Genomic DNA, 26,111 nt, shown 5'->3' with positions numbered 1-26,111 from the left:
ATTAGTTGTGTCACAATCACATTTAGAATCTATGGAATGGGAGGTTTTATAACTGGTGGCTAAGTATAAAACCAAGACTTTCATGAATTTTGACACTAATGGATAAATTGAGATTGAACATGGTAAGCTACCATGGCATTGAGATGTACTTTTACTGATGAGATGGCAAAGCCTGATTAAGAAAGTGAGAGCAGATAGTTTAGTAACTCTTTTGGTTCACCTATGAATGGATCCAAATTCTTGTGTTGACACAATGTGGAAAACTTTTTCCATTTGAAACCATAAGCTCTTCTAGTTGAAGGTTTTCTGGCAGACACTAACATGTCCTCCACTGCTTTAGGTAAGGAGAAGTCTTTTATAACTGAACGTTCAACATCCAAGCTATCAAGCCGAGGGAGAGAAGATTTGGATGAAATGGACATCTCTCTTTGTGCGTTAATAAATATGGATCTGATCCAAAAGGTATCAGAGTGTGACGGGAGAGCTGTATTAGATAAGCAAACTAGACTTGTCTGAGCTACTCTGGAGCTAGGGCATCAGATAGATCCAATCTTTTAATACTTTATGCACTGTTCTGGCTATTAGCAAAATCGGTGGAAAAGTGTGCATGAGATCTTCATTCCAGTCAAACCGAAAAGCATCATGAATGAATCTGAGTTTGCTGGAAAGAAAGTAACAAAGATTTTCTAGTTTTCTGTTTTGTTCTGACACAAATACATCAATTGCTGGAAATCCCCAGAGACTAAACAGCCTGTTGGCTGTGGATTGCTGAAAGCACCATTCATATGGATGAAAGATTCTGCTGAGTTGATCTGCTGATATGTTGGAGATTCCAGGAAGATAGGTCATTTGCAGTACAGGTTGATGTCTGCATGCCCATTCCCATATTTTTATTGCTTCTTGGCACAGAGTCCAAGATCCTGTGCCTCCTTATTTGTTCATGTAGAACTTAGTGAATTGACTATATTTTTAGATATAAATATTTCTTCCCTGGAGGAGAGTGAAAGTTGTTAAAGCATACCTTATCACTCTGAGCTTGAGCAGATTAATTTGAAATTTTTTCTCCAAGAATGACAATGTCCCTTGAGTTAAAAAGGGGCCTGTGTGTGCCCCCCAACACTTTGTGAAGGCATCTGTTACTAAAGTTATTTGGTAAAGAGCTTGTTGCAGCGGGGCTCCATCCTGTAAAATGAAGAAGTCCTACCACCAACTCGATTTCTGCTTCATTTCTGTTGAAATCTGTAATGAAAGTGGACCCTTGTTGCTGTGGTGTGATTGGCACAGCCTAGGGAATGAACCTTCTAGGCCCACACCAACAGCTGCAGATGGATCCTGGTATGAAACTGGTCAGGAGCTTCACCTTTACCAGCAGTGCCAGGTTGAGCCCTTGAGTCTCAGGGGCCAGAAGTACTTAGGCAAGAGCCTCTCAGGGTATAAAGTAGAAGAGAGTCCAGGGCCAGACAAGGGTCAGTGGCAGGGGGCAAGGTGGGGTAGTCAATGTCCAGGCAAGGGTCAGTGGCAGGCAGCAAGCAAGAATGGTCAATGCCCAGGCAATGGTCATAAGTCGGTCCAAGGGGGAGAAAGGAATAAGGCAAGAGGGACTGATGTGGCAGGGGAGGCTGGAAGAGATGAGGTAAGGCTGGGCAAGACAATATGAGGCAGTTCAGGCTGGAGAGATGAGGCAAGGCTGGGCTGGACACAACAAGGAAGGGCAGGCTGGAGAGGCAAGGCTGATCTGGACAAGATGAGGCAGGGCAGACTGGAGAGACAAGACAAGGCTGGGCAGGCTGGAGAGACAAGGCAGGGTAGGCTGGAGAGATGAGGCAAGGTTGGGCTAGACAAGATGAGGCAGGGCAGGCTGGAGAAAGAAGGCAAGGTGGGCTGGACAAGACGAGGTAGGGTAGGCTGGAGAAAGAAGGCAAGGTGGGCTGGACAAGATGAGGCAGGGCAAGCTGTAGAGATGAAGCAAGGCTGGGCTGGACTGAAGAAACACTGGCAGCATACACTGCGAAGGCAGAAGACCATTTGTGAGGCATCTGCTAGTCCTCAAAAGAAGGCTTATTTAGCAGAGAGCCAGTGATGGCATCAGGAGCCACAGAGTACAATTTTCTGCTGTGGGCTCTTTAAATGACAGGACTTTGGGTGCACATACACCTAGGGAGAGTTGGGGGTGGTGTGGCATGGTGGCGTCCTGTGCTGGCAGCGTCGGGATGGGTGAGTGAGGCGGGTCGTGGGGCCATCCCACTAGCCACCAAACATAAAAGTAGTCTCCACAGGCTTCTAGGCTTTGGTTTCAGAGGGAACCATTGTTGGAATTCCCTTACCATATGAGGGGTCTGAAGGTTGGCTGTGGGCCCCCAAGCATTCACTTCTGGCCCAAAGTTTTTCCACAAGATTCCACTTGATTCCACTTGATTTCGCCATCTTCCGGAGTCTAGGATCTCTAGACCTTCAAATTCTGTTTCCGTCTTGGAGGCATTTTCTGTGGGTTTGGGCATTTGTCTTGATGGCCAAAAGAGAATAAGTGGTTTTGACAGGGATACATGGAATACATTATGTATTTTTAGAGTGAGTGGTAACTTCAGTTGGTATGATAATGCTTCCACTTGCCACAGGATGGGAAATGGTCTGATTAACCGGGGTGCAAACTTAGTTGATAGTATTTTTAATTGTAAATTTTGTATGCTGAGCCAAACCAAGTCTCCAAGCTTAATTTGAGGAGCTGGATGCCTTTTCTTGTCTGCCTGTTACTTGGAATGGCTGGCTGCCATGGTGAATAATTGGTTGGTTCTTTGCCACAGATTTTTAAGATCTTGGCTGGAAGTGTTGGCTGTTGGACAAGGTACAGTAAGTGGGATGGGGACAGTATCCAGGGGTCTTGCTATAGACGATTTGGAAGGGCGATGAGCCTGAAGAGCTGCCAAGGTGGTTATTATGAGAGAACTCCACCCATGGAAGATAAGTAGCCCAATCATCTTGTCACTCATTGACATATAGTCTCAAGACATTTTTAAAGACCTGATTGATCCTTTCTGTTTTAATGTTTCCTTGGGGGTGGTAGGCAAAGATAAAGTGTAGAGGGATCCTGAGCTTTTTGCAGAGATTCCTCCAGTATCTGACAGTGTATTGGATGTCTCTGTCTGAAAGGATATGAGAAGAGAGTCAATGAAGGCAGAAAATATGCTGTAGAAAAAGATGGGTGAGTTCTGGTGCAGATGGTAATCCTGGGAGTGGTGTGAAATGAGCCATTTTGGAGAATCTGTCTACCATGACCCATATCAGGGTGTTGTTGTTAGAAAAAGGAGATCCATGATAAAATCAGTGGATAATTGAGTCCAGGATTCCTTGGGGGCTGGCAACGGCTGTAACAGTCCCCAAAGTTGGGCATGAGGGCTCTTGTGCTGGGCACAGGTAGGGCAAGACTCTACATAATATTTTACATCTACCTTCACCTGGGGCTACCAATAGTGGTGAATAAGGAATTCTAGGGTTCAGACTATTCTGGGATGGTCTGCCATATGTGAGTCGTGGGAACATTTCAATACCTTTTCACGGAGTCACTTGGGCACTACCATCTTCCCAGGTGGGACTGGCATGCCAGCAGTGGCAATTATCCATACCAGATCTATAATGTGTCAAGGGGGTTCTGGGATATCCTCCATCTGGAAGACGTGTGAAAGGGCATCTGCTCGCTGGTTCTTTGCTGCCAGTGAATAATGAAGTTCAAAGTTGATGCGATTGAAGAACAGAGACCATCTGGCCTATTGGGGGTTGAGGCATTGCGCATGTTGCAAATACACCAGATTTTTGTGGTCAGTCTAGATTGTGATCAGATACTTGACTACTTCGAGGAGATGATGTCATTCCTTCAGCAGTAGTTTTACAGCGAGGAGCTCCTGATCCCGATCATGTAATTTTTTTCTGCTGGTATGAACTTATTGGAGAAGGAGCATAGTAGGAGTGTGCCTTGGTCGTTGTGTTGGGCAAGGACAGCCCCTACCCCGTGGGCAGAGGCATCTACTTCCACAATGAATAGACAAGCAGAATCTGGATGTCTCAGGCAAGATCCCTGAGTAAACGCTTGTTTGAGAGAATGGAAGGCTCTTCCAGCCACCATTTAGCATCCATGCCCTTTTTGGTAAAGGTGGTAAGTGGTGCTGCAAGAGAAGAGGATATGGGGATATCATCAAGGTAGACGACCATATAAGAGTACAGGAGGTCTCGGAAAATCTCATTAACCATGTTCTGGAATATGGCAGGGGTGTTACAAAGCCGAATGGCATGACTAAATATTCGTAGTGACCATCTCTAGTATTGAATGCCATTTTCCACTTGTCTCCCTCACCTATGCATATGAGATTATATGCTCCCCGTAAATCCAGCTTGGTGAAAATCCTTGCCCCTTGCAGGCAATCGATTAACTCTAATATAAGTGGTAAAGGATATTGTTTTTTTCTTAGTGATGGCATTAAGGTCCTTGTAGTCCATATAGGGCCTAAGGGATCCATCTGTTTTTCCAACAAAGAAGAAGACCGCCCCATCCAAGGAGGAAAAAGGTTGAGTAAAGCCTCTTTCTAGGTTTTCTGTTATGTACTGGGACATGGCAGCAGTTTTTGGGACCATTAGAAGGGTATACTTTACCCCACAGAGACATCTTCTAAGGCAGGAGGTCTATGAGGCAATCATAGAACCTATGTGGGGGCAAGGTCTCTGCTTGCCGCTTATTGAATACATCTGTGTAAGATGCATATTGGGGTGGTAGGACTGGCATGGTCAAAACCACAATCAAGGCAAGTGGAGGTCGAACAATAGTGAGACAGGTATTACCATATCTGGGATCCCATCGTGCCAGGTGCAGAGTACTTCAGTTGATGACAGGTTGGTGCTGCTGATGCCAAGGCAGGCCCAGAATGATGGCATTCACTGCTCTGGTTATTACATGAAAGGAGATCAATTTCTTATGGAGAAGACTGGTCTGGAGGATGAGAGGCATGGTCATCTCGGTGAGCTGGCCTGGAAGAGGGTCTCCATAAACTGAGGAGATAATAAGCTTTTCAGTAAAATGATTATGTATTTCAAAATAATGATTATGTATCTTAAGGTCATTTTTTTATGTATTTCATTTTTGAGTATGTGACTGTATTTTAATATTGTATTATACAAATGTTGTAAATTGTCTAGCACAGTGGTTCTGATATAGGTGGGCAATACATGTTTATAAATAATCACATTCTCTAGGGAGATTGTAAGTATTCCATATTGGTGGACTAGGGACTCCTGAATGAAGTTTCTACCTGCCCCAGAGTCAAGAAAAGCTCTGGTGTGGAACTGGCAGCTTTCAGTGGACAGGCAAATAGGAAGAAGCAATTGTGGAGAGGACAGTGTACAACCTAGGGTTGTCTTTCCAATCAACCTTAGGTGTGGGAGTTTCCCAACTTTTTGGGACAGTGAGAGGCAAAATGCCCCTGACCAGCACAATACAGACATAGTCCCATCTGCCTCCTTCACTGTTTTTCTTCTGAGTAAATCTTAGCCTGACCCAATTGCATGGGTTCTTCAGTAGTTTTCACCTCCAGACTGGACAGAAGCATAGGAGGATGCTGGAAGCAAGGGGTCAGTTGTATAAGGCACCAGGAGACCCTACTGTTCTGGGCCCGGTCTACTTGGGTGGCCAAAGCAATTAATGCATCAAAGGTGTTTGGAATGTCACGATGGACCAGCTAATCTTTTATGCACCCAGACAGACCCTGCCAAAAATGGCCATCAGGCTATCTTCTCCCCAGGGTAGTTCAGAAGCAAGGGTGCAGAACTGGATTGCATACTCTCCAATGGTACATATGCTTTGCTGGATATGGAGAAGCTCGGCCGCCATGGAGGAAATACAGCCCGTTTATCAAAGATGAGGCAGAGCTGGCAGAGGAACTCCTGTAAATCCTGGATCAAAGATCCTCTTGCTCCCACAGTGGGGAGGCCCGGGCGAGGGCTGTGCCACCCAAAAGAGTCAGGATGTAAATGACCTGGGCCTGGTCCTTATGGATCAGAGCTGCCTGAAGCTCAAAATGCTTTTGGCACTGGTTCAAGAAACTCCTGCATTCTTTTGGATCCCTGTGATAGCAAGGTGATGGTGGCAGCTGATGAATGGGCCTCAGGGAAGAGGCTGACCCAGGCGGCAGTGGAACTACTGGAGGGGGAGCCAGTGCTACCAGAGGTGGAGATGGTGCTGGTGGCAGGGTGTACAGATGGGTTGCAAGTCTCATGAGGACCCCCAATACTTGGTCTAGGATTCCTTGCTGTTGCTGAATGCATTGATCCCAACCCGGAATCGCCTGCAGGTTGGCCAGGTCCACCAGATGCATGGCCTCAGCAATAAGTAATGGAAGTGGAACCTTGCTGCTGCAGTGTGGTTGGCAAAGCCTAGGGAGTGAACCCCCTAGGCACACACCAAGAGCTGGCGGATGTACCCTGGGATGAGACTAATCAGGAGCTTCACCTTTATCAGCCCCTTTCCCTGCAGGTTGATCCCTTGGGTTCCAGGGGCTACCAGGACTTAAGTGAGAGTCTCTCAGGATATAGAGTGGAAGAGAGTCCAGGGCCAGGCAAGGTTCAGTGGCAGGTGGCAAGCAGGGGAGGTCATTGTCCAGGCTAGGGTCAGTGGCAGGCAGCAAGCAAAAGTGGTCATTGTTCAGGCAAGGATCAGTGGCAGGCAGCAAGCAAGAATGGTCAATGTCCAAGCAAAGATCAGATCCAGAAGTCAGTCCAAAGGGGAGACAGAAACGTGGCAAGAGGGACTGATGTGGCAGGGCAGGCTGGATGAGATAAGGCAAGGCAGGATGAAGAGACAGGACAAGGCTGGGCTGGAGAAGATGAGGCAGGGCAGGCTGTAGAGATGAGACGAGGATAGGCTGGACAATCAAGGCAGGGGAGGTAGAAGAGGCAAAGCGAGCTGGGCCAGGCTGAAGAAATGCTGGCAACACACACAGAATACCTGTTGCTGAGGCATCTGCTAGTCCTCCAAGGAAGTCTTATATAGCGGGGAACCAGTGATGTCATCAGGAGATGCCGAGTACCCTTTCCCGCCACAAGCTCTTTAAATGACAGGACTTGGGGCACATGGGCTCCTAGGGAGAGTTCTGGATGGCACGACATGGTGGTGTCCTGTGCTGCTCTCAGTGGTGGGGAAAAGGATTTACTGTGGCTTCTATTAGACTTACACAGTTCCTCCATTTTCCAGGCCCTGGAACATTGCATTCATGGGGACATCCATCTGCAATCGCACCAATTTCCTTGGTTGTGGTCTGGACCCAGGGAGTGGTAGCAGAGTTTGTGTCTATCCATAATGGCATTTTCCTGCCGCCAACACAGTCTTTAAATCCATTTACTGTGGTTTTCTTCTTGGAAGACATTTTTGTAAAGGTAGTACTGAAACGTGCTGTATGAGGGGCTGCTGAGGCAGCAAGCCAACTTTAAAGAAAAAAAAACCCAGAGAGGGAAGAAGTACACGTCTGTGCTAGTGGTCGGATGAGGCAAGACTCAGGAGGCAACATCTGAGCAGGAGTTCCCGCACATGTTCAGTAGAGCAAAAGCTCCTCAAGCTATGAAAGAGAGGTCTGTGTGGTGCCATTGAGTGACGTCACCCACATGTTATGGCTAATTCAGTTTGTTTATCAATGGAAAAAGAAAAATTAGATTTTTGCAACCAGAAGACTACAAACCTTCCCCTCTCTCACTGTTCCCAATTCAAGCAAATTGAAAATGAGTTCTCAAAATCTACATCTCCATTCTGGCCAGAATATTTGCATGAGATTTGTCAGTTCATGTGATAGCCAAACACTTTAGATTAATTTCTTTGCAGTCTAGTTGCTTCAGTTGGGTGATGAATGCACTTGCAAGATTTGTGGGAATATGTGAGGACGTCTAGCATTCCAATAGACCAGGCAATCCTCACCAAAATAAAATAAAAATTCCCTCTCTATTCTGAATAAAATCGCAAATCTTCCGAATATTCCCTGAAACTAAGTTCACCTAATACTAATGGGAGGTAATTTTCAGAAGGATTTACATGCTTAAAAGCGGGTTTTATGCACATAAAAGACTTTTGAAAATTGCTACAATATATGCTATTGAATTTTCAATAGGTTTTACATGTGTAAGTGCTCTTTAAGTGAGTAAATGGTAGGGATATGCACAGCAAAAAATGTAATTTTGTTTTGTTTTATGTTGTTTCTTTTGGGTAGTTTGGGTTGTGGTTTTTTTTTTCATTTCAGAAAATAGTGCTACTTTCTGAAACCAAAAAGAAGACCCCAGGGATCTTGAGAAACCCCCTTCTACCCCCCTGCTGCCCCTGGAGATGGCTATTTCCCCAAAAAGAAATATTTTGTAAAATAAATCCCCGGTCACAAGCGCTGCCTCCACTCCCCAGCCGTTCCCTTTGTTAAAAAAATACTTGCCGGAAGCTGCCACTCCCATTGCCCACTCTCCTGACCCCTCCCTGCTCACCAAATTCTTCCTGGTGGTTAGTGGGGACCCAAAAGCGACCCCTTCTTATCCTGGATCCAGCAGCCACCATTTTGAAAAATGGAGTAGGGAACACTTTGTGCCATCATGTGACAGGGGTTACCCAATAGCATTGGTTGCCCCTGTCACATGGTAGGAGCAAAGGTTGGCTGGCACCATTGTGAAAAGTGATGGCCACTTGGTTCAGAAGTGGACAGGTTGATCCTGGGCCCCCACTAGATCACCAGGGAAAATTTGATGAGTCCAGGGGGTCAGGAGTTTGGGCCATGGGAACTGGCTCCTGGGGGAGCATTTTTTTAACAAAGGCGAAGGATTGGGGAGAGAGAGCTGAGTATATGACCAGGGGTTTATTTTTCAAAATATTACTTTTTGAGGGGAAGCAGCCACTCTACGGCCAGGTGTGTGGGGGGGGGGGTCTCTGGAGACCCCCAGGTTGCACTGTTTGTTTTGGGTATCTATGTACACTATTTGCAAACAGTGTGCACAAAAACAATATGAAAAAATATTAAATTTCATGTTTTTTTCTATTCTTTTCTTTCAAAAACGAAATAAAATGACAGACAAATTTGTTGATATTGTCAATGTCATTTAAAACGAATGCACATCCCTAGTAAATGGGCTGAAAATTGCTTCAAAGTATGTTAAATTTACATGCATAACTCCTTTGAAAATTGCCTCCATTGTCTATAAATAGTACTAACCTAATACTGTCAGCTAGTTAGAAAATAAAGAAACTAAAATGTATCTAAAAATCACCTTAATTACTCTTGCAAAAAAAAATAAAAATAAAAAATAAAATAAAATAAAGGCTATGCTTGTTTCAGCTGACTGAATAAGAGAGCAGCCAAATGGAAAACTCCCTGCAACAAAGAAAAACTCCTTTCCCTCTTTTTTTCTCTCACTCTTTCTCTCATTTGTCCTCCACAGCTAAGCTGCTGGTAACATCTCACCTCCTGGCTTAAATCTCCCTGTCTCTCTGTTAAATCAAAAGAATCCTCAAATTTTAAACAGACAATTGCGATTGGTTAAAATTTGAAAATTACCCTCCAAATGATCTAATGAGTTTACATATGTCAAAAACAATTTCAGCACTTTTTTTTGTTTTGCTTTTTCCATTAAATCCTCCAGAGAGAGATTTCACAAAAAGTAGCAAATTGTCACGCAATCAGTCCAGAAAAAAGATGCTTTTTTTTTTTCCGCGTGTCTATATAACTGGCTGCAGGGAACCTTCTAGGGAGTGGAGCCCGTGGGTTTCTCCTGGCCAGGGGCTCCTCCAGTTATCCGCATTTTTGCAGCCTGCAGCAGCGCACACAAAGTTGGCAGTTTGCTGCAGAATCACAGAAAACGTGGGACCTCTGCTTGCCAGGCTGCTGCAATTTCTGTCTCAGTCACCAAGCAGACATGGGAAATTATGAATACAGATGAAAGCCACGCTCAGTAAAACGAATCCATAATTCCCATTTGGGATTAAAAAAAACAAAAAACCGAAAATGTTAACGTTTAAACTGAAAGCTTGCAGCTTTATTAATATTAGTAGCCATGCAGTTTTGTTGTCTCCTTGCACTAGGATTTGTCGTGGTTTCTCAGTCCTAAAGGGCCTTGATTTTCAGGATGTCTACAATGAATATTCATCACATAATTTGTGTACACTTGGTCCAAGAAAGGTTATATTTAGGTTCCTCTAAAAGCCGGGTTTCTTTGCAGCCCTTGGAGGCTGGAGTGGACAATCCCATGCTCTAGCTCTGGTGTACTGTTTTAAAAGCGTAGCAGACCCATATCTTTTCAACAAATGCTACAAACTGCCCCCATTAGGCAACACTATCTGAAACAAAATGTGTTGTTGCTGTGTTGGGTTTTCACCTTTTCCTGTTTTTTTTTTTTATGCCGGTATACCATGGGTTAATACTGCATATCTGGGAGGACCATTCTGATCAATTCCTTGAACTTGCAGAAGCTTTCACCTTCTATACAGTATATCCTGATGGTCATGTAATGCAATAATCTCTTGCAGTTGGAAGAGCAGGATGAAGTTCCCTACAAATTTAAGATGGCTCAGTGTTGGACCCCAGGCTGCAGCCCGGCCATGGGGCCCCCCTCCTACTTTCATGCCCCCCCCCCCCCCCCCCATACCCACACTTGCAATATCACTTATGTATATATTCTTTGCCCTTACTCTTAATCCAACCCTGTATGGATCCCATGCATGCTTGGGCCACAGATGACTGCTCCATCTGCCCCCTTTAATCTGTAGCTGGTTCTTTAGGCTCTAAGAATAGATAAGTCCTCCCTTCCCAATAGAAACTCTGAGCTATAATTCAGCAGCCTGAGGATCCAATAGAATCCCTGCTTGGCAGCACACAGCATGGATAGCATCAGCCACCATAGCCACTGAGGCTGCTTTCCATATAGTTCTTTTGATCATATTCCTCTGTTACTATTCAGAATTTTCTATAAGTTCTGAATCTATTATCAGATGTGTCTTTTGACATCAGACCGTTACCAGGAAGCATTGCATTTACCCAGTCTCATAATCTTTAAGAGCACTGCAGCACCAGAAAGAGTAAAGAGGGTTGCTGACAAGTTTCTCTAAGGTGAACCTTAAATAACACCACCCTTCTCCAGGGATCACCTTTGGCAGCTGGAATAGTGGGAAAAGACATTTCTGTAGCCAGAGAGCCAGGATTCCAGTGGAAGACAGAAAATCTGTAAGGCCCAAGAGGAGACTTGCACATGCACACACACACACAAAATAAAAACCAACTGTCCACATTAAAGTTATGTTCCAAACCGAAAGAAAGGCATTTATTTAATGTTCAAAAACAAAATCACAGCCCCAGAAAAGGGAAGAAAACTAGCACATTGTCTAAAAATACCACAGGCACAGGAAGAACAGCTTTTTAGACAGGACCTCGGATTTTCAGGGAGTTACTTACCCATCAAGTCACTTGAGTACAGTTCTACCTCCTAACCAAACACTCTTTCCTCTCAAGCCCTCACTGAGGCCTTTCCTTTCTTTCAACCTCAAAGAAGAGCAAGACAAAACTTCTCTTGTATCGCTCTCAAAGGGTTTCCCCAAGATAGGATGATTCCCCTTTGCTCTGAGGGTCCTTATCCCCTTAGTTGGCTCTCCAGTCCGTACTGAAGGGAGCTCCCATTGCTCCTCCTTCCACACTTCAGTCCTTGGCTCCATGATCTGAATGCAACACTCTTTAGCTTCTCTCAGACTTGTTCTCTGTCTGCTCATGCCTCACGGGAAGCACCTTTTGTATCATCACCAAACCCATCCCCTTTGGGGGAAGGCACCCACCATCATTCAGTGTCCTATAAGGTGCTCCCCAGCCCTCCCGCTGCTGGAAAGTTCTACATTCTCAGAGCAGAACCTGTCTAGTGAACCCTGGACAGGAGTCAGGCTTTTATCAAGTATAGAAGGAAAGATCCAATGGAGGCAGTTTCAGGTCTAAATCTGTAACAAGATGAGAATTTAATGTGCTCTTGGCTTCCTAACTCCCATCTAAAGGCTGCAGTGGAATAGGATTTACAAAAACAGGGCTGGATTCCCATTATCGGTGTGAAAGCAGCAGCTTCTGTGTAAGAGAGACTTTGCCCCATAGACATTGCGCACGAAGCAGATCGGGATGCTATGAGAAGCGCTGCCAAGTGATCCAGTACCAGGAGGGAGATCTTTTTTTTTTTTTTTTGCCTGTCCTGGTTTTGAATTTATATCCCAAAGCAGGCTGGTCTTTGTAGTCCCTGATTCTGCCCCCCCCCCCCCCCCCTTGATGTCAGCCTTTCTTCTGTGTTCCCTGCGGGATGCAGGGCACAGTTATTTGACTATTTCGGTGGGAGAGTGGGCTAGTGCCCCTCTCCCGGGCATTTTTCTGTACGGTCTGAAATAGGCCCCTTGATGTCAGCCTTTCTTCTGTGTTCCCTGCGGGATGCAGGGCACAGTTATTTGACTATTTCGGTGGGAGAGTGGGCTGGTGCCCCTCTCCCGGGCATTTTTCTGTACGGTCTGAAATAGGCCCCCTTGATGTCAGCCTTTCTTCTGTGTTCCCTGCGGGATGCAGGGCACAGTTATTTGACTATTTCGGTGGGAGAGTGGGCTGGTGCCCCTCTCCCGGGCATTTTTCTGTACGGTCTGAAATAGGCCCCCTTGATGTCAGCTGCAAGGACCAGAAAGTATCAGGCTGGGCTTGTGAGAAATCCAGGCCTGCCTTGAAATCTCCCTCCTGGAACTGGGTCACCGGGCAGATCTGTGGGGAGGGCTTGCACCCCGTGCACACACAGCGAGCCTCTGGCGTTGCCGGGTAACAGAGCGGCACATCACTCGCTCCCGAGTTCCCTCCTCCTCTCCTCCTCCTCTGAGGATGAGCATCAGCTACTGCTGCTGCAGCTTGGCTGGGACTGTCTGGGACCTTGGAGGGGAGAAGAGCCCTCCTAACTGATGATGTAATCAGAAAACAGGGCGGTGGTGGGAGTGTAATGGAGAAAGGGAAAGTGCGATTAGACTGTATTGTTGTGGCTTGATGGGGGATGCAACATTACGCTTTCCAGCACCGCTGATTGGTAGGATCCGGAGCTGTGGGGATTTGCAGGAAGAGACGCTCGCCGGATTAGCAGGGTCAATGTGTGACAGCTGAGAGAAATGCTGCAGCCATTTGCAGGAGATCTGGACAGCCGTGGAAGGAGCTGCAGAAAGCTGCACTGTTGTGACTGCGTATTCTAATATTGTCTTTCTCTGCTTCTCTTTCTCTGTCTTTTTCCGTAATGATGAGGCAGACCCCGGCAGCACGGAAGGTACAAACTGCTCTCAGAACTATTGTCATTTTACTGCTCCTTTTACCATGCCTTCCCGTTTGATTTGCTCCTTTGTGGGGATGTTTTAAGGATACAGGGTTTGGGGGCTTTTTTTTTGTTCTTAGACGTTCAGTTTTTTTAGATCTTTGCTTTCTGGAAGGCACTCCATGGATGCACGTCAGATTCACATTCAGGAAACTTTATTGGCATAGCAATTTGTCCACCTGCTGTTTTGCCCTATGCTTTGAGTGACCTGTCTCCCTGGGTATAGAGCTCTTTTTTTTCCATTTTACATGACATCCTGGATTCTGCTAATCGTGTCCTTGCTTGTGGTGTTTCCTGCAGCTCTAGTGCCTAGCAGAAGAAGATGCTTTACATGCTTGGTAAAGTCACTCTGGTCACATTTAAACTAGCCTTACAGCAGTGTGGATTTGAAAGCTAGGCAAAGCTGCAGATATAGTTTTGAAAGTTATATTGGGTTTTTTGATTACTCGGCTTTTGAGGAAAAATTTAGCAATAAATTCAGGCCAGAACCAATGTAAATCAGCTTTTTCCACTTCAGTATTTTGAGACAAAATCACTTCCTAGAATATTTTTTTCCAAATATATTTATTTTGACGATTGCACCCCCTCAGTGAGTAGTACTATTTGGGAGATTTGGAGTTTTTCCCTAGACCTATTTAGATTGTCATACTTAAACATAAAGGCATGCATGCCGTATTATGACCAGCCTTCATTTTAATAACCTCCTACCCTGAGGCCACGCTTCATCTTTATATATGTCACACTGAAGATGTATGTCAGGGCTGCTAGTATAAAGCTCTAATGAGGAACAGCACAGCCAAACCATAACTTCATTTGATGAGATTGTTATTCATTCAAGTGTCTTAGTGGAAGCTTTAAAAAAGCTTCCAGTGTTAAATTTCCCTGGAAAGAATATCATTGTTAATTATATGAATACATAGTACTGTCAGCAGTATCAGGCACTACTGTCAGTGTTCTGTACAATATAATTAGAAGTTTTCATTCCCCCAAAGTCGTTAATTTCAAATTTGATCTTAGCAGGGTTACATGAATGACTCATTCATTGAACAGTGAGTGAGAGAGAGAAGAAGGTGTTGGATCTGCAAGTTTCAAAGCTCTTTGCTGCAATCACTAAATTATACTGTGCAATGAACCACAAAGAAAAGGAGGGATGTTTCCTGGGATGGGGTGTTCTTACTGGCTGTTGACAGAGTAAAAACCATGCTGACATTGCTTTTGTAATGAAAGACCTGATGTGGGTGTGTATTCTGGGTGCTCAAGCACACCCTGAGAAAGGCTGACAGACACCAGGCAAATGAAGCATGGGGTGGGGACATGGAGGACCCCCAGCTCTCGCACTGCCAGTATCTGTGCCAGCATTTGTTTTCAGCATTTATTGTGTTTAGGGGCATGTATCCCCTGGAGGCTGCAGTGAGTTCAGTCCTACATTCATGTCACCTGAGAGCAGAGTCTTGTTACACTGCCACGAACTCTCCTCCGCTGTTCACAGAGAACTGATCTTTCCTGATCAGTGCACATGATTTACAATAATAACATTTTTAATCTCAAAGTGCTGCTTTACAATGATAGCCATCACAATGTTACTATTACCGCATTAAAGTTGCATAAGCCAAGGCGTAAGCAGATAAAAGTGCCTTATTGGCTCTGAGTCTAAATGCAAACCAGCACTTGCTTTGTAAACTCAAAAGGGTGAGAACTTTTATTTAACAGTCTTGAAATGAATGCTGTGACCTAGTTGATAATGAACTGGGTAAGCGTCCCCATGTTTGTGTTGATGGCAGCAGGGGGCAAGAAACCAGACAGACCTGTTAGAGATGTATCCTACACAGGAAGCAGGAGGCTCTTGCATCTGCATATTGAAGAGATTCAGGTACAAGGGACTCAGCTGTCTGTTTTTATGAAACAGCCAACATCAGTTGGCCTGCTGTCCAAACAGGTTTAGTAAAGTCACTGTCAGCTGACAAGTCAGTGGTGGCTGTTTGCAGCGGGTCATTGCGTGCCCTTTTTGCATGTCCTCTGCGGCAGGATTAGAGAATGCTCTTGAGATATGATGCAGACTTTTAAATACCTTAAAGGAACAAACGATGCAGAAGAATCAAACCTTTTCTAAAGTAACGGAAGCTGTAGAGTCAGGGATCATGATATGGAACTTCAAGGGGGTAGACTCAGGAACAATGTCAGGAAATATTTCTTCAGGGTGATGGACACACAGAATGCCCTCCCAGAAGAGGTGGTGAAGACAGGAATGGTAATGGAATTCCAAAGGGTCTGAGATTAACACAGAGGATCCCTACTGCCTAGAGAATGAAGAAACTGGGTGACCTGTGTTAACTTCAAGTGTCACAACCAGGAAGGGTGCAGTAAACTTGCATAGTCCATAAACATTCAATATACATTTTTTATTGTATATCGGCAAACTCCATTGTTGTACTGTAAGTATTCAATAAGCGTGATACAGTGCGTCCCCCGACACGGTCCCATGTTTTGCCGAGGCTGCGTCGGGAGGGACAGTGAATATAATCAATAATTCTGAAATAAAATAAAAGAAAGGACTATGTAGAACAATATACCATAGCCGACCAGCATTTACATACCAATTATAGCTACATAAATCACATACCTTACATACGTCTTCATAGAATTTAACAAGGAGCATGTCTAGGTGCTTTACACAGATGGTATTTAACTAGGTAAAAGGCGTGAAAGTCAAGCTGACCAATCAGCTCTCTTCAGGGTTCAGCCAATCAGGGGATTCAGATAGTTCAGCCACCCCGTGTAACACGAACAACCAAGCAACAGATAAATCCATGGCAATAAGCTCCAATATCGTATTTAATCTGACCTCTCGCCCATTATCTGAAGATGAATATAGTCTTGGGGAAAGGGTTGTCATTTGTTCCAACAATTCGATTTAATGAGTTTGATTTACAGAAACATCTTTATCATATTTTCAGATCCTTGAAACTTAAACTATTTTTTGCTGATGTTCCAAGACTCAAGACGGGTCACTAGTTTGCGTTAAGTCTAGATGGATCCCCCCGGGGCCAGTTGACCCGAGCATAACAGTGTTTGAAAGACTGGTGCAAGATGATATTAAAAAGTTATTGACACAGAAATATTACACACACTATAACTTGTCTAAGAGTAAAGACTCATCCATCAATGTATTGGCTGCTGATCCTAACATAATAGTTAAACCTGCTGATAAGGGTGGGGGTATTGTTGTAATGGAGAGAAGTGACTATACTACTGAGGTCTGTCGTCAACTTTAATGATCCGAATTTTTATCTACCTTTGGAGATCGATCCCACCACTGATTTAAAGAATGAAATTCTTTCATTGGTTCAGGATGCAGTAGCCCATAACTGGATTACACAACGGGAGGCTAATTTTCTGTCCATTGAACATCTAGTTATCCCTGGTTTCTACATATTCCCAAAACATTGAAAAATCCACCCGGCCATCCGATAGTCTCAGGGATTGGCTCTGCGTTAGGACCCCTCTCCCAGTTTGTGGATATTTTCCTTAAACCTTTTGTACCACACATCAAATTGTATGTTCGTGACTCTTCACACTTGATTACTATTTTGAACACTATTGAGACACCACCTTCCTCATGTTTTCTGGTTACATTAGATATTATTTCTTTATACTCTAACATTTCACAAGAAGAAGCATTGAGGACTATAGAAAGAACACTCAATACACAATCTGAGTCCGAACATGTACCAACCTCATTTTTGTTACAATTAGCAAGACTGGCATTAGCACAGAATTATTTCCGCTTCAATGATGTTTTTTATAAACAGATTAAAGGTACGGCCATGGGAGCCACCATGGCCCCAAGCCTTGCTTGTTTGTATGTTGCAGAATTTGAGGAGTCATTTATATACCATTCAGAATGGTCCGGTTTTCTTTATTTGTGGTTAAGGTTTATTGATGATATTTTTATCATTTGGGTAGGGACAGATATGCAGCTTTATATGTTTCTAGATTGGTTGAATCAATGTAATATGAATTTGCAGTTTAACTTCAACATTCACATGTCCCAAATCTCCTTCTTGGATCTTCTGATTTCTTTTGATAATATGCAACTGTCCATGACCATATTTAGGAAAGACACTGATCGTAATTCATTACTCAACTATGACAGTTGTCATCCAAAGGCTCTCAAAAATAATATTCCCACTGGCCAATTTCTGAGACTACGGCCTAAATTCCTTTTAAAAGCTAAGGAGATGACATCTCGGTTTCTAGAGAGGGGATACCCGAGTAAGGTTTTGAAGAAAGCCTTTAAAAGAGCTCTTTATGTAAACAGGGATTTATTATTTTTGGCCACAAGCACGTTCAAGTGATGCTATGGTGAAGTGTATTCTACCCTTTTCCACCAGGAGTAAATTAATATCTGATATCATCCGGAAACACTGGAATTCGTTGGCATTAAGAAATGTATTTAAGAGTGGTTTGAGATTCACCTACCGCAGAGGGAAGAACCTCCGTGATTTATTAGTACACTCTGATATGACTGCGGCTGAGAGGAATTGTAATTTTGTGGGAGAACATAAGCCGTGTGGGCACTGGGCAGTGCTCTGTCTGCCCGCATACAACCTTGATGTCATCTTTTGAACATCCGTTTTCGGGGAAGAGGTTTTTCTTAAGAGATTTTTCAGATTGTAATTCAGGAGGGGTGGTCTATATTATTAAATGTCCATGTAACAAATTGTACGTTGGAAAGACTTCAAGGATGATAAAAACACGGATCATAGAACTTAAGGCAAACATTAATAGGGCACGCAAAAATGCACCATTAGTTGAGCATTGGGTTCAACTATCACACACATTATCTGACTTGTTCTTCTTTGTGTTAGAAATTGTGGTTCCCCCCGTCCCATGGGGGTAACTTTGCAGAACTCTTAATACAAAGGGAGCAGAGGTGGATATTTACTTTGAATACTGTAATACCTGAGGGCTTGAACAAAGAACTGGAATGGACACATTTTATCTGACTGTGACTTGCTAACCGGGCTGTCCACTGATTGGCTGAACCCTGAAGAGAGCTGACTGGTCAGCTTGACTTTCGCGCCTTTTACCTAGTTAAATACCATCTGTGTAAAGTGCCTAGACGTGCTCCTTGTTAAATTCTATGAAGACGTATGTAAGGTATGTGATTTATGTAGCTATAGTTGGTGTATAAATGCTGGTCGGCTATGGTATATTGTTCTACATAGTCCTTTCTTTTATTTTATTTCAGAATTATTGATTATATTCACTGTCCCTCCCGACGCAGCCTCGGCAAAACACGGGACCGTGTCGGGGGACGCACTGTATCACGCTTATTGAATACTTACAGTACAACAATGGAGTTTGCTGATTATACAATACAAAATTAATATTGAATGTTTATGGACTATGCAAGTTTACTGCACCCTTCCTGGTTGTGATTTGATTGCTGAGTGCAGTTTGGCTCTGTGGTTGCTCGGAATTAACTTCAAGTGTAACATTTCTGCAAGGGTAACCTGCACAGAGTGGCAGTTACTACCCACTGGGCAGACTGGCTGGATCGTTTGGGTCTTTATCTGCCATCAGATATTATGTTAGGATCTGGGGCACAAACCTGTGAGGAGACCTGCCTAAGGCCAAATAGAGGTAGAATTGGGATTAGAAGCCTGAAGTTCTTATCTCCCTATCCTATGCTGGTCCTAGACTGGCCCGTTGTGTGTTGTTCTGTACAGATAACACCACAGGGACCCTGATTTTCCCCCATAGAAACAGAGTGGAAAAAACAAAGCCTTACTAAGTGGGTCCCCCTCTCTCATGAGTTTTCTGACTAGTCCTGGTTTTCTGGCTCCGTTCTTGATATTTTTGTTACTGAAGGCAGAATTCGTTGGAACTGGAGTCAGAAACAAGAGCCAGATCTAGAGCACCATGATCTGGCATTAAATGGGTGTAAGCGTTAAAGCACTGGAGCAATCTGACGCTCTTCCATTTTACCCTGATGCTATGTACGCTAACGATTATGATGTCTTTTCTTTCCTTATCCTTGCTCTTTGCTGTCGCCGCTGCTGCTGCTGCTGCTGCTCTTTATGCCTTCCTCTGTGTGCTTCTTTCCTCCTCTGACTCTTCCCACGCCTGCCGCCCTCCAGACCACCACCAGGCGTACCAAGGTGAGAACCAGCTGTTGCAGACTATAGTTGCATTGTTCCTGCTTTTACTGCCCATTCTGTGGGCGTTTAAGTGCAGGGCCCCAGTCTAGGGTACTTTTCACTGCTCTGGCAAATCCGGAGACCCATCTAAGAAATGTTTCAGACTCCTCTTCTTGCCATGCATTTATAATTCTCTGGGGGAAAAAACCCCCCAACAATTTTATTCTAAACCTAAAATGTTTTTTGACTAATGGAGGTCTCTGCTTAGCAGTGCAGCTCATGGGTTGCTTTCTCTCTCTGGCACCTCTCTGAGTTCCCTCTTGCTTGTGGAGTAAGGCCAGCCTGCACCCCGCTGCAGCTCCTGTCTGCTCCGTCCTGGAGAGGGCTCAGAGAGCAACCTGCAACTACCCACCAATTTTCTGTAAACTTTTTTTCCAGTGTTTTTAAGGTATCTTTTATTCGCTGTAGGATACTCAGGGCAGCGTTACAAGCAAAAGAATGGTGGTAACCTGCATGGAGTGGAAGTTACTACCCTAAAAAATAAACCTTGCTAGGCAGACTGGATTAACCACATGGCTCGTTTTCTGCTGACATTTACTGTTGCTATGTTAAGAAAAAAAATTGTTGTGATAATACCAAGGTATTGAAGAAAAGTAATTTATGAAAACTTGCTCTGTTTTAAAAAACAAAAGAGGACAAATAAGAAAAGGCTATGCTTAAATTTCTTGGAACGTATGGGTAAACATCTAAAAAAATGTTTGTTTTTCATTCACTTCTACCAAAGTAAGATCCCAACTTTAGGAGATCCGAGACATTGCACCCTCCAATAATGAGCATGAAAAGTTATAAGTCCCGTAGGAGAGACATGCCTTGGTCATGAAAGACTGTTAAAATGCTGCTTGTCCATTTGAAAATATTCTCTTTTAAAATTTGTCTTAAACTTTGGACACGTTTCAAACATTTTGCTTTCTTAGCTGGAGTTCACCAGATTCTCTCAGTTTGCTTGGGTGAACATCAGGAAGCATGTCTGTTTTGGAAGTGGTTTATCCAGTGGATGTCACTAGAACCCCTACCTGGCGCTTCACTATATGCTGTGTAATGTCTACCAGCCTAACATGGGTACAATACAACATGGACTGCTGATGGTTTTTGGTTTTTTTTGTGGGAGGCTGAATCCTCTCAGTTTGGTCAAGGTCCAAATAGTTTTGTGTCTCCAGAGGTCGTTTATTCTCAGTCTAAGCCAAAAGGACAAGAAAGCACCATCCTCTGTTCAGATTTTACATGTGATTGTAACTAAAAGGAGGCTGAGAAGATTGCAGCTGCTTCTTTTTTGAAGAACACCAGTGCACTGAGAGTAAACCAATGATGTCCAAATGACTCGTGGGTGAGAAACCTTGGTGGCATGTTAGGTAATATAGTACTGAGGGTGAAAAAAGACAGGAAAGCAGGGGGAGGGGCCATGGTGATAAAAGATAGTCAAGATCTGAAAACAAAAAGGAAAGCCAAGTATTCGAGGACTGGCACACCAAGATAAGCTGTGATGATGGTGCTCATCATCATCATCATAGAAAGACCTTTTAAGCATTTGGAGGACAATTTTCAAAGTGATTTACATGAATATAAAGCATTTCACCCACATTAACTGGCTGTCTGAAAATCACCCTCCTGGTGAAAGCATTGTGCATTTTTCTACAATGCATGGTACTTTTAGCTGCATCGACAGCAGGGCTGGTGTTAGCTTTTTGGCTAACAATTGCTATGCTGCCCCCCACCCCACAATTCAATCAGTCTATGTCCCCGGCCCATCAAAAAAAGCTGAGCTCCCTCCAGCAATCTATATTTTGAAAAACTGACCCCCCCCCCCCCCCCCCCAAATGGAACCCTAGTCAAACCTTACAGCCTTGCACACACATACACATCCATAACCTCTACAGACACATACACACAAATTATGCATTTATAACAGATTTTACATGAAAAAGATTATTCAAAAATAACAGTCTTTTTATATTGTATTTACATGCAGTACTGTGGTGCCACCCAGATCATCCTGCAAAAAAAGACTCTTGGAACCCCATGGAGTTGGACTTTTTGTAATCCATGTTCGTTGTGGGCTTAACCCTCAGAAAGCCATGAATAAACGGAATTACCATTACAATATAGTAAACCTCCCATATCAAATAACCCTAACTGCCAGTACTCCAACAGTAACAATCTTATTTATAAAATGGCAACACTGCACATATTATACCAGGCCCTAGAACACCAGTACATCTCCTTTTAGAAAATCAGAACAAATCAGACTGCTATAGATCCCTACAGATAAATTACATAGTAGCAGAATACCTCTTCTCAGTGTCACAAGTACCTGAATGTAATCTACTTTGAAGCGTTGAAAAAAGTGTGAAAAGTGGAATATAAATCTAAATAAATAAAATAAAGAAATACAGAATAAAGAAACCAGAAAGTTTAAATAGAAACATGCTGAGAAGAACTGAACTGGAACCCACAACAAGCCAGGTTCTATATATAGAGAAATAATAGAAAAACAGAAACATTACCATTCTTCATAAAGCATTAACTAATAAAATAAAGAAATGTAAAATATCAATCATAATGGTAAAATCATATTCATAAAAAGAATAAATATTTCAAACCAGTTAATAAATAGAACATCCAAAATTTCCCAAATACCAATAAAATATTTCAAAACATCCGATGAATAAAAAAATCCAATAATTAAAAAATGTTCTATTTCCCCCAAAAAACAATAACATATTTCAAAACAGCAGAAACATCAAATTACAGCCAATAATTCAAAATAAAAAGAATTTTAAAATTCTCCTGCTCTCCATATCTGGGATCTTTTAGATTGCCTTGGATTGGGGGAGGTAAGGCCGCACAAATATCTATCTTCTCACACACACACACAATAACACATTCATTTTCTCACACACTCCCTATCTCTCATATACATGCCTATGATCTCACACACACTCCCTCCCTCTCACAAACACAGGTCCTCTCTCCTTCACAGACACATTATGTGTGTGTGTGCATGCCTGTGAGAGCCTATATGTGACACATAGGCTCTCACAAGCACACACACTCACACATGCACACAGATACACAGGCTCTCATATAGACACAAAAACACATACATACACATGCCCACACGCTCTCACACAGACACACATACACATGCTTATGGGCTTTCACGCAGACACATTCACATGCACATAAGCTCTGACACAGACACATGCACACAGACACACACATAACAGTGTCCTCTTCTTTTTCAGGCCATAGTGGGATGAGCTCCACCGCACCCCACGGGCTTGTCTTTGCTTTGGCCCTGCCGGCCTTCCTGTAATGGAGGCGGGAAGCTGTGTGCACATATGCGCAGTGAAGCTGCTGCTTTTCACCATTTTTGGCCACTGGTGGGTTGAGCTCCGCTGGCGACCCTGGGGCCTCTCCTGCAGCTGCCCCCCCTCCCCCCTCCCCAGGGTGTGCATACCTGGTTGTGCTGGGCCTGATTGAGAGAAGGTTTTACCAGAGCATGTTGAGTTTGGGGGAGAAGTATGTGTGCATAGACGGCATTTTCAAATCTTTGCATGTACTTTTTCATAAAAAAAATCCACCCACAAAAAAACAAGTGAAAGCAACCATGCTTACTTTGCATCCCTAGCAAATGTCAAAGCAAAAGTACAGGCTTGCTGTTGCTTCAAAAATTGGTGCAAAGTGCATGGGCAAACACCACACGAAGGCTTTGCCTCAGTGTTGACAGTCTCTGAATATATACCCCTTGATGTTTGGATCTGAGTTTTTCTGTTATAAAGATTATTTAAAAAATAAATATCCCGCATTAGAATATTGCTACTGCTTTTACTCTAGTGAGGATCAGGTTTCCTGCAGTGCAGCAAGTCCATGAATAGCAATGCCTACAGGTACCAAATTTACACTGTATGGAAACTCATTTTAAAAAGAAACTTTTGTACTTGGATGGCTGTAGAAGACATATGATAGAGTGTGAAGGACAGTTCAGCCAGGCTAGTGAACATTTTGGAGAGTGGTTTATCTGAGCAGCTTTCATCAGCAAACATAAATCACAGCTTGGACATCCCAATCAAACTGGCACAAACAGGGGCCGTTCTACCATTAGGAAGGGTGAGACAATCATCTCAGATGGCAAAGTTTTGGGGCAGCAGCAAGTGACTCCCCCCAAAATGTCCCTGTGGCAACCGCTTCACTTTATTTACAGACCAAAGCCTCCCCCCCCCCTCCCAAATATGGCCCACTGGCAGGATGAAGAAGTCCTCGGCAGTATACTATATTGACACGCCGTGGGGTTCCCAACCCTGCCGGAAAGATAAAGAAGACTCATGGCACGCTTTACTGAAGTATCAGCCAGTTCCCCACCCCCTACAGGAAGAATGAAGACCTGCATGGCAAGTTTATTGACCAAGGTCCATAGAACTCAACATCTTGTCTCTGATAGTGGCCGGTCTGGGTGACAAATACTTGGCAGATCCCCAGTAGTTGATCTATTTCTTGTATCCCACTTCCAAGGATATGCGCTGACTTTCCTAAGTCTCCCTTGCTAACAACTGTTTATGGACTTTTCCTTCAGTCTTTCAGTCCAATCTTCTTTTGAGTTCCACTACGTTAGTTGGCTTGACCACGTCATCTGGCACAGTTTCCATAGCTGCATTATTTAGTATTTATTTATTTTCAAAAGTTTATATTTTGCAACTTCCGACAGCACTGAGTTCAGAGTGGAGTACAATGTAATATACTTAAAATACAGATTAAACAATAAGGGTTAAAACATACAAAATATTTAAGCAGAAGATAATAAAAACTGGCATATCACTCAAATGCTTCCCTGAACAGGACAGCCTTCAGCTGCTTTCTAAAAACTAGTACTTCATCTTCAGCCCTGAACGCCGCTGGCAGAGAGTTCCAGAGCATGCAAAGAGCACAAGAATAAGCTGTAGACCTAGTCCTTGTTGCGCGTCCTGGCCGCGTTGGTGCCACAACCGGGCCTGCTCACCTTGCGCTTCCCTCCACCAGCTCCGGTTCCTACTCCCTTGCTGCTGCTGCCATCTCCCGATGTCCCCGACACTCACCGCGGCCCTCTCCAGCTTCCTCCATGCCGAAGGCCTCTCAGCGGAGCTCCTACGTCTTCGACCTCCTCGGCCCCGCCCCTAGGCACACACACGGCCGATGCCAGAATATTTAAAGGGCCAAGGGCGGGAAGCTCATATCGGACGCCGCCTAATGATGTCACCTAAGGTTCCTACTTAAGGCGAGGCTCTTTCCCCAGAACCTCGCCTTGGCAATTGGGTCGACACTTCGGTGTAGCTAGTTTGCTTTCCTCATTCCTGTGTTCTCCTGCTTCCTTGATCCAGTCTTGTTCCAGTGTTCCTGTCTTGTTCCAGTGCTCCTGTGTTCCCGTGGTCTTCTGTGTTCCAGCATCTCTCCTGATTCCTGCTCTTCGTTCTTCGTCTTGTCATACCTTCTCAGACTGATTCACGGTACTGACCTCTGCTTGCCTGACAACGTTTGGCCGCTGCCTGGAACCGACCACTGCCTGCCTTCTGACCATGCTTGACCACTGCCTGGAACTGACCTTTGCTTGTCTTGACTACGTACGGACTGACTGATCTTGGAACTGACCCTTGCTTTGGCTGACCACCCTCGGATGGATACACTGGCTTTGACCCTTGTGCTACATTCGGTTACCTTTCACTCCTGAGACTACTAGACCAGCCTTCTCGGACACTGCCCGTGGCCTACACCTGACTAGACCAGTAGGCACTGCCTATCTCGCCTGGAGGACCTTCACTTCCTGTCTCCTTCCAGAGGTCTCCAGTGATCCTGATCCTGGTCTAACCCATCTTTTCTTCACCAGCCATGCACCTTTGCTCGTGGTGGGCACAACTCTCTGGTATCTCTCTGGGAGACCCTCGGAGGCCCACCTAAGTCCAGGCAGTCTGGGTACCCAAGGGCTCAACCTGCGGAAAGCCCAGATTGCTATTGGCGAAGCTCCAGCTAGCCTCTGTTTCCTTGTGTGCTTCACCTCCTGGTGGCAGGTGCTGTCTGGGACTGACCAGAGGGCCGTACCAATCCTGCACCAGGCCAAGGGTCCACCTCCAGCGCAACAGTCCTCTGAAATCTATAGTGTTGTAATGCTGGCATTTGCAATTAGCCTTGACCAATTGAGTGTAATGTACGGGAAGGCTCATATCATCGAATCAGATTTCTAAGGGAGCAGGAAGAAATGGAACCCAGTATTTTATGGACTAAAACTAATAATTGGAAATTTACCCAATAGTTAACCAGCAGCCAGTGAAGTTTATGACATACACGTTCCTGCGCAGGCCTGCCACATGCTGTACTAATTGGAGAACTCTCAACAATGTATCTGGCAAGCCTACATGTAGCCCACTGAAATAATCTAGTTGTGATAAAACGAGTGACTGAAATATGATCCTAAATAAACTGGGAGGCAATATATGCCTCAATGACTTCAACATCCTAAGTTTCAAAAATGCAACCTGTGCCGTGTGCCGAAGTCATGGTTAATTGAGAATCCTAGACTATGCCCAG

The 26,111-nt window shown here is 44.2% G+C and overlaps 1 protein-coding gene across 8 annotated transcripts in view; it reads left to right on the top strand.

Annotated features, from left to right (window-relative positions):
- LOC115087513 (dynactin subunit 1-like) overlaps window positions 1-26,111 on the top strand; it is a 281,663-nt gene that overhangs the window by 130,086 nt on the left and 125,466 nt on the right. For 4 of the 8 annotated variants that reach the window (XM_029594819.1, XM_029594856.1, XM_029594838.1 and 1 more), the window contains one exon: window positions 19,500-19,520. The exons of 2 other annotated variants lie outside the window; for them this stretch is intronic. In XM_029594819.1, coding sequence (XP_029450679.1) covers window positions 19,500-19,520 — 21 coding nt within the window. Of the gene's footprint in view, window positions 1-12,945; window positions 13,312-19,499; window positions 19,521-26,111 lie in introns of those variants that run through there. 2 more of the 8 variants (XM_029594872.1, XM_029594882.1) reach the window with 2 other exon arrangements.

The sequence above is a fragment of the Rhinatrema bivittatum genome, chromosome 1 (assembly GCF_901001135.1).
Source record: "Rhinatrema bivittatum chromosome 1, aRhiBiv1.1, whole genome shotgun sequence".
NCBI lineage: Eukaryota > Metazoa > Chordata > Amphibia > Gymnophiona > Rhinatrematidae > Rhinatrema > Rhinatrema bivittatum.
Note: the sequence above shows the minus strand (reverse complement) of the source record. Positions and strands in the feature narration are given on the sequence as shown.